Genomic DNA, 14638 nt, shown 5'->3' on the forward strand with positions numbered 1-14638 from the left:
ATGCCTGAGTGCTACCTGCCATCCTGCTCAGTCCATTATTTTCACTTACAGAACTGTTTTGTCAGTTTTTTCTTACAGTGCAGGTTTTCAGACATTCATCCAGGTGCACAAAGTGTGTAATTTCTGTTATCCCAAACCTCACTTCTGCTGTGCCTCTCTGAACAGTCACACACAATTCTCCAGATTTGAGCACAAATGATATTCAAAAGAATTTCTGCCTATCCTGGTGGGTGGTTATTTTAAAGTATAAAATTAGAAATTAGATTTTTTTTTTAAATTAAAACTCTTACTCCTACCCTTTTCCTGCCAGAGAATGAAGACTGGACAGCAGCAGAAGGGAAAAGCTCAGTTTCAGAGATTCACCACATTTAGCTTTTGTATTTTGTCCCACATGCAAATTAAGAACAGGAGTTAATTATGCTAAATAGCAATTGTGTTAAAAATCTGTCTGCCTTCAAAAGAGAAAAGGCAAATCTGCCTCCCAACTGAATGCTACAGCAAGTGACAATTTATAGAAATTCCATAGGACTGACTGTATTCTGTATGTAACAAAATACATAATTTATGCAGATTTTCATCTTTGCAAAATATCCAGCAAGCAAATCTTTGTTTCATTCCTCATAATTTTAGTTAAACATTGATTTTCTGATTCAAGTATTAAAGAAAAACCCAACCTTTTTTACTCTTTTGTCTCCTCATATTTCTCAGTTTTATACTATAAAAAAGCCCCTGTTTTTTAACATATTTTTCCTACTGCATGAAAATTATTAAAAAGCTCACTGGGGTTACAAATCATTTAAAAACCAGTTGTTCCCCTCTTCACAGACTAAATGTGAGAGTGAATATGAGTATCAGTCAGCTGAGACAGATCTTTATACCTCCATAATTTGATTACCTGAGCATTTTGGTGGGCTGCTGCACTGAGCTTTGATTATTAAACCTTCTCGTGTACCTCTGGTTTCTCCGTAGCTTCTCATTCTGTTTCTGCCCATTTTTGAAATCTGAAACAATTCTTCGGATTTTCTCTTCAAACAGTGCTGACAATCTCAAGGTCATACTGTAAATCTGGGTAAGGGAGTGGTTTCTATTAAAAACAGAGCCTTTGTTCCAAAACTAGTATTTGTAATATCAAAAACTGCACAGAAAAGCAATAGGAAAAGCACAGGCACTCCTGTGTAACACCAAATAAACAGGAAATGAACATATTAAATATTTTTGTCTTATTTCTCCCCACTATCTACCCAACCAGCAACTTTATCAAAAGTACTGATAAACAAACTGCAAAATAAAGATTTATTTCATTAAGACATTCACAAAGCCCCAGAAAGTAACAGCTACCTTTGACTTTTTGTTTGGAGTATAAGATTTTGCATTACTGAATATCAGTCTGATATCTTTGCACAGTTCCATTGGAGTGTCATAATTCCCAGCTTCCAGAGTTTCCTTCACTGTACCAAAATCCATAGGAGTGTCTATAATATGTCTGTAATCCTATAAAAAACATAGGAAACGAAGATTTCTGTGAAAGTGTAAGGGAAAAAAACCACTTTTCAATTTTATTTCTCATTTAGAAGTAGCTAAAGTTACACAAATTATCTTCAGCAGCAGTGGAAAGAGAAGCACTACAGCAGAAAGCAACACTTGCTGAGACAGTTTGATGTGAAATCTCCTTTTTCATTATCCCATGAATTTTACTGTGAGAAACAACAGATCTGGTATAAAAAAACAGCCAAAAAAAGCTCCATAACACAACAACCACACAAAAAACCCCAAATCAAACCCCATCTAAACACCTCAATCTTCCTTTCTCTCCCATTTTTGTTTTTTTTTTTTTTTTTTAGAGAATCTCAAGATGTTTTTAAACCCTAAAGTGAGACTCAAACTCAAAATGTGGAGTCACCAGGAGAAGTTATGTGCTGTAAAGAATTTTTTTTTAAATTAAGTTCAAATTTAAATTAAATTTAAATTAAATTAAGTTTATTGAGTTTTTAGAGAACAAAAGAGACTAAGAGGGTAGTAAGATTACCATGAACAGCTAAAAGAGAGGGGAAAAAATCAAATTCATACCTCAGGCTCAGTAAACACATTTTAGACCTTCAAGAAACTCGTTTTAATTAAGAAAATACAGATTTTTCTAAAATAATTTCCTTACAAGGTAAGGAACAGTAAGACAGCAAGAAAAAAAGAATCAATTAAGGTTATCAAGTACAACTTACAGGATATTGATCCAAATCAACTGGCTGCCTGAAAGGTTCAGAATCCTCACACTGGAAAATTAAATTCACCAGTTCCATGCACTGCTTCTTCCAACAGTTTTCATCATAGCTACTTTTCAGGTTTTTCCCTTTTTTTAAGCCCCGTCCCTTGAAGGGAAAAAAAAAAAATAAAAAAAGGAAAAGCATTACTGGAATACAGCAAAAAAAAAAAACAAAACTCAACCTGATTTGGGTTATAAGGTAAAGATTGGCCAACTCACTTTTCTTCTTCTGTATGATGTTCTTGGAACACATTTTTCATCATCCTGCACAAAATAAAATCAATTATCTTAAAAGTGATGTAGGCTGAAAGTGTCATTAGATTTGAGACTGTGGTAAAATTAAGTTTTCTTTCTTAATTCTTTCAGTAAAACAGAAGATGAGCATAAAAAATACAACACAGCATCTGTGAGACTTGGGAAGCAATATCCTAGATAAGGACAAGAGCTGGGGTCTGGAATCTTCAGTGGTTTGAGGAAAGGAAAAACCACCATCAGAAATTGCAATTAGAAGTTACTCAACAGCTTTGAACTTCAGTGACTAAATAATACCAGTAATGCAATTCACTGATAATAAATGACATAAAACATTAATAAAAATTCCTAATATAGACCATGTTCGTATTACCTATGTACGTAACTCAGTAATTTTACCAACAATACTTGGTGGTTGCTGGTATTTTATTACCACCATAGATTACTGGAATTTTTCACAAGAAACCCAACTTACCAGATCAGCATCATGACAATCTTGTTCATCATCTGTTGTGCTACATAATTCAAAAATATTTGTACAGTCCTGGTCACTGCAATGCAATTAAATCTCTGTTATTGGAATATCAAAAGCAGAGCTGTTGTTGCTTCCTAAATTAAACTCAGCCACAACCAAGTGCTCCATATAAAAGGGAAGACAGTAACTGAGTATTAAATGGAATATAAAAATCAGCATTAGGGATTTGAAAGGGGCCTGCCCAGCTGCAGGAAGGCTGCCCACACTCATTTCAAAATAAACCTCTCAGCTTATTTTAACCTTTCAATTAAGTCAGACAAGCTACAACAGGAACTTCTACACAGGACAGCAGAGAAGTCACATTTTACAGGCTGAGCTACTTAACATACTCAATCTCAAGTGACATTCTGGGACTGTAACACCAGGGAAAAAGGTAAAATGCCTCTAAGCTAAACATTTCAGTATTTAAGGTAACACTCAGAATTAGACAGCTGGCCTTCCAGTGCACTGAAAGAGTCAAAGCAGGGCTCACCACAAAGGGCTACTGAGCTGTTTTTACATTCCACTGTTCAAAAGCACCAGGATTCAAGCATTATTTAGATTAAAATACCACTTACTTGATGAACTTCAAGAGCTGGGTGGTGATTTTTTTTGCAGCTCTGGCAATTGCACTCCCAGGCTCATTGAAGGTTCTGGCATTGCTTTCAATGTATCTGACTTCCCAAACCAATGCTGAAATTCTCCTTCAAATTAGAAAATATTGCACCTTTAATACCAAAGAAAAGCTTAAACCCAGCAAAAATTATATCTCTGTAATTTTCTCTCTATATTAGATTTAGATGTCCTGTTCTATGTCTCTTTAGGGCAGTCTTAAACTTTTCCTTCATATAGAAAACCCAAGGAAGCAAAACCAACAATGTCTATCTTTCACCACTCATTTCCTAACTCATTATTGCCAATTCATCCTGAGACAGTTTGTGATATAAACTCAGTTAATTCAGCTGGCCAAGTAAGCACTAGCATTTTTTATCCCTAAATTATAAAACATCACTGAAATCATCTCAAGGACTGGGGATTTCCTGGAATCTTTAAAAACACAAGCATTTTTAAAAAGCTTACATTTGACTTGTTCAAAAGGAGGGGAAAGAATATAATTTAATCACTACTCTAAATTATCACATTTCTTCTGGAAATATCAGAAGCTGCTTGTTACAAAGCCCTGAGAAATGGAACACAAGTTGAGTCATATCTGAGGAACTTTTAATTAATAAATACAAAGCACAAGCAGTTAAAAAGGAGTGACAAGAACTTTGTTCAATTAAATTTTTAAAGAATCCCAGCTATGATGTCCCTTTCTGTTCTCCCTTAAAGACCTTGCTTTGAGGTCAACTGACCACTGAAAACAGTGCCCCCTGTAAAATGACAGATTTGAGAAATTGCTACAAATTGAAATTATAACTTGATAGAAATAAGCTGCCACAACTCTGTAATTTCAACTCATTTTTACAACTCATTTTTCCAATTCCTTATACCTGTGAAGCAGAGATACCCCAAGTCTGCAGTTCTTCACCTACAGAACTTCCAATTATTTCCCAAAACAATTTTTCCATCTCATACAGAAGGAAAATCAATGTTCATGTCTCTTCACTGTATTTGCAGACACACTGAATGCAGCTTCAGATGAAGAATACAGTTAAAAATTTATTTTTAAGCTATGGCTGACCAGCACATCCAGCAAACCAGAGCTCTGTCATCATTACACTTTTCCCTCTATCTCTTCTTTAAGTTTTTATCATTTAAAATGCTGCTGTTTATATTTAACATTTCACCTCTTGTATTTAAGCTCATTTCTGAAAATAGCAAGAGCTTAACTTTCTTGAAGGTCAAAGTTAACTCAAGGACAGCATTTAAAAATCTGAACTGTCATCAGCACTGAAGTAACTTCAAGGAGAGTTTTATAGTATTTGGTGATTTCAAACAGTGAATTTCTCAAAGAAAGGATGTCAGGGTTTATTTTAACTCTGAAGAGAGTCCCCAGGTGAGTCTCCCTGCAGCACTGACCTGTAGAACCTGTTGGCCAGGCGGGTGCGGATGGTGTTGAGGTCCGTGGGGTACGCGATCACCGTGCAGTACTTGGGGTACGTGCACAGGTCCACTGGGCCAGCAAAAGCTGCTGAGATGTCTGGTTAAAAACAGCAAGAACAGCAACATTTAACTGTTTCACCTCATTTTTGGCCTTCCAGTGCCTGAAGGAGGTAGGAAAGGCAGAGACGATTTCCAAGGGCAGGAGGGACAGGACCCAGGGAATAGTTCCCACTGCCAGAGGGCAGGGCTGGATGGGAGATTGGGAATTGTTCCCTGGCAGGGTGGGCAGGCCCTGGGGGTGCCCAGAGCAGCTGTGGCTGCCCCTGGATCCCTGGCAGTGCCCAAGGCCAGGAGCATGGAGCAGCCTGGGACAGTGGAAGGTGCCACTGCCCATGACAGAACTGGACTGGGATTCTATTCTAGTCTATTTCAAAGCCCGCAGGTCCATGACAACTGAGCTGGGTGTTATAAAACCAATGGTGTATAAAATCATAGAGGTCTCAGTACAAACACAAAGAACTGCACAGAAAAACATTTGCTCACTAAAGTACTTTATCACAGGGAATTTTTCAAGGATGCCATGGATATTCCAGGCTGTTTCTAAATGTACCATCAGGAGAAAAGCACCTGAAGCTCAGCTCACACTCACCAAGAGTCATGAGCTGATCAATCCCACGGATAATCCGTTCACAGGCCTCATCACGGGACTTCATCCCCCACTCCCCCTCCTGGGGTTTGTACAGGAGCTTCTCCACCTCTTCCAGAGTCACAGAGACACTTGCTCCTAATTCTTCAGGCTGATCAACTACAGAGAGCAAATTGGGCAAGGAGTGAGAACAAGATAAATTGTTGAGCACTCACAGTTATTAAATAATTGTATGCTTGCAACTGACAAAAAAATTCTTGCCTTGAAATAGAGTTTAATGCTAAGGCTGTGGGGAAAAAAATTATACAAAATGGATACTAACAAAAAAATGTTTAAAATTCTGTTTTTCTGCAGTTTTGAATTAAATTTATTACCTTTCTGACAGCTTATTCGGTAACTACTTCCTCAGTATCTCCTAAATTTTCCTCCCCCCTCCCAGCTCGTACTGACAAGTACTGGAAAAGTGAAATATTAAGACAAACCACAAATTCCACTCTTTCATTTACAGATAATCTAGATTTGACCAGCAAACTTTATAAATTGTTGGCTCTAAACTATGTGCAGTATGAGTTTGCTGACTGGAATTTTTTTTTTTTTATATTCTTCTTACACCCCCTTGTATTACAGTATACTACAACAAATTCATAGTTTAAAACTTGAGATGTTTTTTGAAACCTGCTATTTGGAAGTAGTAGGTTTTATTCCAGAAGTCAGAGCTACACATTTGAAGTATTTTTTTTCAAAATTGCTCTGGAAGATGCAAAAGGGAAAAAAAAAAAGGTATATTCAAATTACTTCACTAAATCTGAATCAAGACTGTCTTTAAGACAGGAATCACCTCAGGTCCACATGTTTCCTGCATGAAACAAAGGCACTGGAAAGGGGGAGAAGCACATTAAGCTGTTTTATTAAAGGGTTTCTACCTACCATTATCAGGGACTGGTTCCATGTCCCACGGGCTCAGCTTTTCAATTTCACCATTGTCCCATCTGATTCACCAAGTTAAAAAAAAAAAAAATTAAAGTTACCTTGACTCAGAAGTGTTCACTCCAAGCATATTTAAATCTCAGCTATAAGGACATTTAAATGACAGCTATTTGTAGGTATTGACAAAATACACTGTATAAACATGTACAGCAACAAAGGCAATCAGCAAACAGGAAACATTCTTCCTGATCAATTTCAGATTAAAATTGTGCTCCTGATTTTGGCTGCATGCAACTTACCCAATACATAAATCAATTTACAAAGCCTGTATCAAGAAGATGAAGAAAAATAAGCTGAACATTTGGAAGAGTGAGATAACATCAAGGGGAAGATTTGAGAAAAAACACAGATTTTTTTTTTTTTGCTGATCACAACAGAAGTTGTGCAATTCTGTGGATTAAGGAAGGACAGGAAGTGAGACATTTCATACATTAGCACTTCAATTTATGAAGCAGAGGGCATTAAGAGAAAGAAGAGAATAAATATAAAATGAAGAACTGAAGTTAATTAAGGTCCAAGACAAAGCAAAAGCAACACAAGTACTCTTGATAGATCTGGATATTCACTCTGATACTGAACTATGAGGTGTGAACATCATTCTGAGATCTCTCCAAATCCCACCACATTTGGGCAGATCTTTACATGTTTTTAAAAATACATAAAATAACAATGAATTTTGCTATTTCCAAGGTAAGGAATGTCTGACTGCATCAGCTTCACACCTCACTGATGCAGACAGGCAGAAGTACCCTGTACAGATGGAGTGCTGGATCTTTCCTACAGCTGGGTTAATCCTTATGCCCCCATTTTTATTTTTTATTATAAGCACATACCAGAAACCAATAGATCAGACTGCAGTTCACCCATTTCCCTCCAGAGCTTTGCCAGCAGTTTCCTGTCAGAGTTCTCCAAATTCCTAGGTCTACTTCTGATGCCTTAATAAACTCAGATATTTGGTCTAATGCCTCCTGTGTATTTATTTCAAACCAACTGGAAACTGCAATGATCATGCTCAGAGTATTTTATAACTGAACCCCTGCTCTGGCAAGAGCAGCTCTCCACTGTTTTGGATTCCCCAATGCCTTGGAAAACTTGGATCACTCAGTCTGTTTGATTTTTATGAACTGAGAGTCCTAAACATTGATCTGTTCAGTTCTCCTCTCTAGTTATTGTACAATACTTCACAAATTATATTCACAAATGGATATATTAATTCATAATTTTGCATGTCAGCTCTTTATCAAGAGTTTAGTACAGCTTAAGCCCCACTTAGTTCTGCTTAAGTTCACTCATCCAGGTAATGCAACTTCATAATAAATCAAGTTGCTTCTACACAAACACCTATTATTGTCTTGACAATAAAATAACAAAGAAATTGAAAATTATCTTAAATTCATTTATTTTCCATACAATAGTAACAGTGATAAACTGAAGTAAGTGTGACAAAAAGAGCAACAGACCCAGCCAAGTCACAAAACCTAAACAGAGCTGCCAAACACTCCAGGTATTTTCATCCACCTCTCTTAGGATTCTGTTCTAGAAAAGCTGTTTGTGAGGCCAGGAAGAATAAAGTACTTTTGGAAAAGGAACTTAAGGAACAAAGCATTCCTTCCTTCAAAGCAGCTCTAGACTTTTTGTTAAAGGCTGATGCTTTAAAATACTGAAATATCCTTCAGGTCTCACAGGAGAAAGGAGCCCAGGAAATTGGCACCAGGCTTTTGTTCATAATTGGAAACTTGATTTGGAACTGGCCAAGAAAAATCCAAAGCCCACCTGAACTTGCTCCTAAGGAACATCTGTGGTACACAACAAAACACATGGAATGGATGGAATATGGAAGGGAAGGTAACAGGCAAAGATTTCAGTCTGGGAGTTACTTCCACCTTCCCTCCAAGGAAAATCATTGAGAGAGAAGACAAGTAGATGAGAGAAGGAACCAAAACATGTAACAGAGCCTTGGCAGTCTCACTGGATTGTCTATTAGCTATAAAATTTCCATTCTTTCTGCTCAACAACAGGTTCAAAAGCCATTGAGTGAAAAAGCAATTAAGAAGTCCTCCAACAATGAAACTGTGACTATTAATTGTACTGTACAAGACATGGGAAGTATCTCTGGGCTTGATGGAAATAGGAATATTGAATATTCACTGTTTATTCTCCTTACAGTCCTCCCTTGCTGGGGGAAACGAAACCAAGCAATCTCCCAGAATTATCCATTCAGTGCCTAAAGGAGGTGACAAGAAGGCTGGAGAGGGACCTTCACAAGGGCATGGAATGAAGGACAAGGGGGAATGGCCTTAAACTGTAGGAGGGAAGGGTTAGATTAGATACTAGTAAGGAATTCTTGACTCTGAGGGTGGTGAGGCCCTGACACAAGTTGCCCAAAGAAGTTGTGGCTACCTCATCCCTGGAAGTGTCCAAGGCCAGGCTGTCTGGAGCTCTGAGCAACCTGTGATAGCAGAAGGTGTCCCTGCTCATGGCAAGGGGATGGAACAAAACAATCTTTAAGGTCCCTTCCAACCCAAACCATGCTGTCATTCTATTCCAGACAGCTTGGACAGGGCAGGATAATGTCAATAACCTGAGTCTGAACACTAAAGTCCAGAGATATCTTTATTTACCATTCCCCTCCTTTGTGTGAAGGTCTGTTTGTTGATATGAAAAAGGGTGCACAATGTGAAAGACAAAGTGTGAGGACTTGAGGCCTAAGGACCTTGATGTCAGCAATCACAGAGGAGATTCAGGACTCCCAAACCAACTGTCAGTGCAGACCAATAATTAATGTTCACAGAAAACTGCATTGCTTTCTTTGTGGAAGGGACTCAGAATTACTCAGTACAGGAAATGTGAAGAGGTCAACAACTGCTTTTACCATATTACTACTCATTAACAAGTTGCCACAACTTATTACATATCTCTGTGCTACAGCAACAATTTAAAACCATTAAGAAGTGACAATACCAGGAGTAAAATAATTTAAGTGAACAATTTATACATTCTCATAGCAATGAGGCAGTTGTGTGAGAGCAAGGGCACTCTAGTAACATCAGAAATCAAATCTTTGTGTACTCACTTGACACTGTAACACTGGAAGTGACTGTCTGGATACTGAGGCTGATAAGGCTCCTGACCCAGCACTGTCCCAAACCACCAGGCATCGTCAATAATGGAGCGGAACCTGTCGGCTGCAGCAAACACAGACATTCTGCTGAGAGAAGGATTTAACTCTGTGGCTGCCACAGGCAATCAGAAGAATTTTTGATAACTATACTGCTTGATTTCTCCCCATAATTAAAGTTCTAGACTCACTGGCATGTAAGTCTGTTATTAAGCTTTAAAATAAAAAAGGGAACAGAAGAGTCTGGATATGTGTTTTGGTGACTGTATTTACATCTACTGCAGTCCCTCCAAGGTTCAAAATTTCTGACTCTTGCCTACCAGAGAACCCTCTGACCCTACAAACAGCACATGCAGCAATTAGCCAAGGACACTTTTGTGATTTCAAAACTGTCAGTCCAACACTCAGCAAACACTTACAGGCCTGCCAGTTCCTCTGCCGGGCTTCGTCGTAGAACTGACGTAAGATAAGGAAGTCGATAACATCTGGCATGTCATGGTATCTGGATAAAAAAAATCATCACCCATGAGTGCCTCAGGGCTTTAGGAAGAAGAGAAACATATTCTTAAACGCTTTTCAGGAAACTAAAACTGCACATACCTGATGGAAAATGATTTGTCTGTGTGTTTCCCAGTGGCGTGATCTATAAAGGCAAGTTTGAGGCAACACAACGTGGGAGGGCCAACTTCGTATCTAATTCCAACAATTTTTACCAATTCCTGATCCTACAGGTAACAACAAACAGCTTCAGCAAGTTTTGTCTTAGGGACCATGCACAGAACTGCTAGTTTAACATGAATTAACCAACTGTACCCACATGCAAAATACTGAAATAAGATTTGAGATTTCAATGGAAGGCAGTCTCTCAGCCCTAGGATTTTAACACAGGTCTGTCATTTGGCTTCCCACAGAAAATTCTGAAGACAATCTGATAATTGCACATGCTTTCTCCATAGGGAAACATTAGTAACCTCACAAATCCATGTTTTGCAAACAGAATAATAAAACTCTTCAGTCACACACTCTGTTAGAAACCCACAGAAGCTTCAGTGCAGACCTACCCTAAGCACCACTTTTCTCCAAGGCTCCTTGTGTGGATTCAGTTCATAAATGTTATTTCTTCTCACTGCTTCAATGTAAGCTTCGTGCCCTTGTCGGAAATATATCACCTAAAAAAAACCCCAGCAAGCCCAAACAGTGAATGTTTTCCTGTATTTAGCAATTATAATAATCACAAGCATTGGAAGGTTTTAACCCTTGTTCCTACCTCATCCCCCATCTGAGGGACAAACGGGGACCTTCGGAGAGCCGTGTCTGTGATCCAGACTGGAGGGTGCCAGTCATAGGACAGCTCCAAGTTCAGTGGTTGTGCTGCAGCATCAGCCTTCACAAAAAACAGACATAATGGACATGAATTCTTAACAAATTATTCCATTTTGGTTTGGCAGACAACACCTTATCTTATAAAGGACTAATCCACAGCATTTCCAAACAGTATCAGCAGAATTCCTCCAAGGCTTTGCTTGAGTTGTAACTGTATTTGTAATTCTAATACTAAAAATTCCTTTCCTATCTGGAGATTTGAGTAAGCACGTCAGTATTATGCAGGCCTTAGCAGAATGTTTTACAATTTAGATGACAGTCTTAGTACCCAATTAAAAATTATTCAAGCTGCAAGAAACTGATTCTACTCCGAAGGAAGTGAAAGGATAGTGAGAAAAACAGACCAAGCTTATCAAAATTATCCCAGGCTTAAAAAAGAGAATTTGTTTGTTCCTTTATGAGAGAAAACAACTAACAGTAGTTATTGTAACTTAAGGTAATTATTTAAATTAACTTAAAAAAAATCAGTAACTTAAAATAGAGGAATTATTATAACTTACAAAAAAATTAAATATTTAACCTAAGTATAAATTGCTACCAGCAATGCAGTGACTGTGTCCCCTATGCATTAAAGAAGGCAAAAAAACTAGACAGCTAAGTTATAGAGTCACAGAATGGTTTGGATTGGAAGAGACCTCAAAGATCATCTTGTTCCATGCCCTGCCACAAGCATGGACACCTTCCACTATCCCAGACTCCTCCAAGCCCTGGCCAAGCTGCCCTTGGACATTTCCAGGGATAGGGCAGCCACAGTTTCTGTGGACAACATGTCCCAATGCCTCACCATCCTCAAGAGTCAAGAATTCCTCCCTAATCTAATCTTAATCTAATCCTGCCTTCCTTCAGCTTAAAGCCTTCCCCCTTGTTCTATCCCTTGGGAAAAGGCTGATATTCTGTACTGATATTTATTGAACACATTTCCCCTTTAACACCATCAACCTTGAGAACCCTTTTCACTTGGAAAATGAAAGCACCTTCACCTGGAATGCAGATTCTTCCCTACAAATCAGCAGATCCCTCACACTGGGAATGATCTCAAATCAATCCCATGTTCCCTGTGTGTGCTGACAGAAAGATCCTTGGCTGATGGCCGTAACAATTATTTTAGTAGTTTCTAATGAAGACCCTAAGAGAGAAATTAATTGAAGATTGTGTAGAAAAAAAAAAGAAAATGGTACCTCCTCCTGCTTTTTTGGTTTGGGTTTTTTCCTCCTCTTCCTCCTCCTCCTCCTGGGAGGAGAGGATTTCTCAGCTGACACCTCGTCCTCGGAGGTGCTGCAGTAGCGCAGCGCTTTCCTGCGCGAGGTGCGCACCGGCGGCTGCAGGTTGATCCCGGCGTCCGCGATCCAGTCGGAATATCTGCTCGAGGAGTCACTGTCCACACAGGGCAGGGGAACACAAACACAACCCAGCTCTCACTGCTTCAGAACACTCAACTCCCTCAGAAAAATACCACATAGCAAGTGTTGTTGAAAGCAACTTTGCCCTCTTGTAACCATTACTTCACTCGGAGCTTAACGTGAATTTCTGGGAGAATCCAGTATTTCAAAGCACATTTCTTTAAACAAATAAAGTCTGGTGAATTCTAAAATCAGTAATTTTATTCAAGAAATTTGTGCAATGGAATTCTGGACTTATTAGGAGACTTCCTAAGGAACACACTGCTGCTTAAATTCTTTACACTTATCCAAATCTCAGCTACACATGCACTCTGAGTGGATCTCTGAGTACCATCATTCTCTGAGTATTTTTTTATCTCTAGTACTAAAGAATTCTAAGAGAGTATCTAAAATAACCACAAGGAAGTGATTAAAAACTTATATATGTAACAGTTCTACATAAAACCAGAAACTTCTAAAAAATCAGATTTTTCAAAATTTTTTTTAAGAGCAAGGGAAAAAAAAATTCCCCAAATGAAAGTGGGAAAAAAAATTCCCAAACTAAATCTTTCATCCCTCCAAAACCAGACCAAAACATACTATAGAAATATTCCAGACTTTCATCTCTTTGCCATCTGACAAAAAAAGGGACTCGGAGTTACATTAAAAAATAGAAAGGTTTTGGTGAAATGGAACAGTAAATAACAATACAATGTGTCAGTGGAGTATATGGATTATACCTTATATGATTATTTACATTATTATTATTGTTATATGATCACATCTGAAGCACAACAGAGCTTTCATACAACTCTTAATTTGTCAAAATTCAAGTAAAACTCATTATGGGATGTTTTTCTTCACTTTACCTAGAACTATTACTGTTGCTTTTCTTGTCACTTCTCCACTCTTCCTCTTCATCAGATGAACCAGAGCCCTCACTTTCTTCAGCTTCCTAAATTTAGAAATACAAACTCAAGCCAAACCCATGTTTTAAGGGTCTGAAACCTAAAAACATGTTGTCCATATTATCAAATTTTAAAAAGTTTGGTAAAAAGTTGTTAAAATGGAAATAAAAGTAATCAGGCCATGTAAAGTATATAATAAAATCTGACTGGGAAGAATTTACATTACAAAAGGAACAGATCAAGAAAAACAATCACATTCTCTCTCCCAACACAACAAGGGAATGTTCTGTCATTGCTATGATTTTTTTTCATTAGTTATGCAAGTTGAGGGGTTTTTTTTTGCCCCCCTCCTTTTAAGTATCAAATGATTGACCAAGTACTAATTAGAGAACTCATGCATGTATTTAAATGCAACACTAAACAGTAGAGATACATCAAAATACATTATGACTTTACTGATTTCCTGATTGTTGCTCATCAACTATTTGCATTAATGTAATGTTTTAAATGTCTTTTTCATAACTGAGTCAGTACAATGCATGGCTCATGTGTGAAGCTGTATTTTGTCAAGCAAAAGAATTAAAAATAAGAGAAAATCCCATGAGATTTCAATTGTAGCTTCAAATGTTTGAATTAGTCCAACTGACTGTCATTTTCAGAGTAACAAAGCTGAGTCCTCTCACTAAAAGCTGCTCATACACTGTGTAGATGATACAATACAATATCAAAGTTCAATTCTCACTGAACTTTACATTCAATTTAAATGATTTACTGTTTTTATACACTGAAATTCTTTATTAAGAGGCAAGGAAAGCAGAGTCCATTTCCAAGTATCAGTCCTCATCTTACTTGCAAGATTTCCTAATCTCCTGAACATGCTCCCTTTTGTTCACTCTTCTTCCTTAACAAAATGACTGCTCCAGCAAGTCTGAGCTTCTCTGCTCCTTCCACTTCTCCTTTTCCCAGTTTAAAACTACTTCCTTGTGGCAAGGCAAGACAAGACAATGGCAGTCCTATCACCCATTTACAGTCTGATAATACACCAGGAACAAACAAAAAGCTCCTGCTCCCCCCAAAGTCCTGTGTCACCCCAGGCCAGAGGAACAGACCCTGTGGATTAGCAAGAACCTTCAAAATTTCCATAGAAA

The 14638-nt window shown here is 37.9% G+C and overlaps 1 protein-coding gene across 3 annotated transcripts in view; it reads right to left on the reverse strand.

The window, feature by feature from the left end:
• Positions 1–14638, reverse strand: part of BRWD1 (bromodomain and WD repeat domain containing 1) — a 43794-nt gene that overhangs the window by 9456 nt on the left and 19700 nt on the right. For 2 of the 3 annotated variants that reach the window (XM_053969960.1, XM_053969959.1), the window contains exons 22-37: positions 13452–13537; positions 12382–12577; positions 11088–11204; positions 10882–10989; positions 10421–10545; positions 10240–10322; positions 9776–9887; positions 6643–6704; positions 5719–5874; positions 5046–5166; positions 3602–3727; positions 2985–3060; positions 2477–2521; positions 2217–2363; positions 1339–1491; positions 896–1065 (exon numbers count right to left, since the gene is read on the reverse strand). In XM_053969960.1, coding sequence (XP_053825935.1) covers positions 896–1065; positions 1339–1491; positions 2217–2363; positions 2477–2521; positions 2985–3060; positions 3602–3727; positions 5046–5166; positions 5719–5874; positions 6643–6704; positions 9776–9887; positions 10240–10322; positions 10421–10545; positions 10882–10989; positions 11088–11204; positions 12382–12577; positions 13452–13537 — 1883 coding nt within the window. Of the gene's footprint in view, positions 1–895; positions 1066–1338; positions 1492–2216; positions 2364–2476; positions 2522–2984; positions 3061–3601; positions 3728–5045; positions 5167–5718; positions 5875–6642; positions 6705–9775; positions 9888–10239; positions 10323–10420; positions 10546–10881; positions 10990–11087; positions 11205–12381; positions 12578–13451; positions 13538–14638 lie in introns of those variants that run through there. The other variant, XM_053969961.1, reaches the window with a different exon arrangement.

This window comes from Vidua macroura, chromosome 2, assembly GCF_024509145.1.
Source record: "Vidua macroura isolate BioBank_ID:100142 chromosome 2, ASM2450914v1, whole genome shotgun sequence".
Classification (NCBI taxonomy): Eukaryota; Metazoa; Chordata; class Aves; order Passeriformes; family Viduidae; genus Vidua; species Vidua macroura.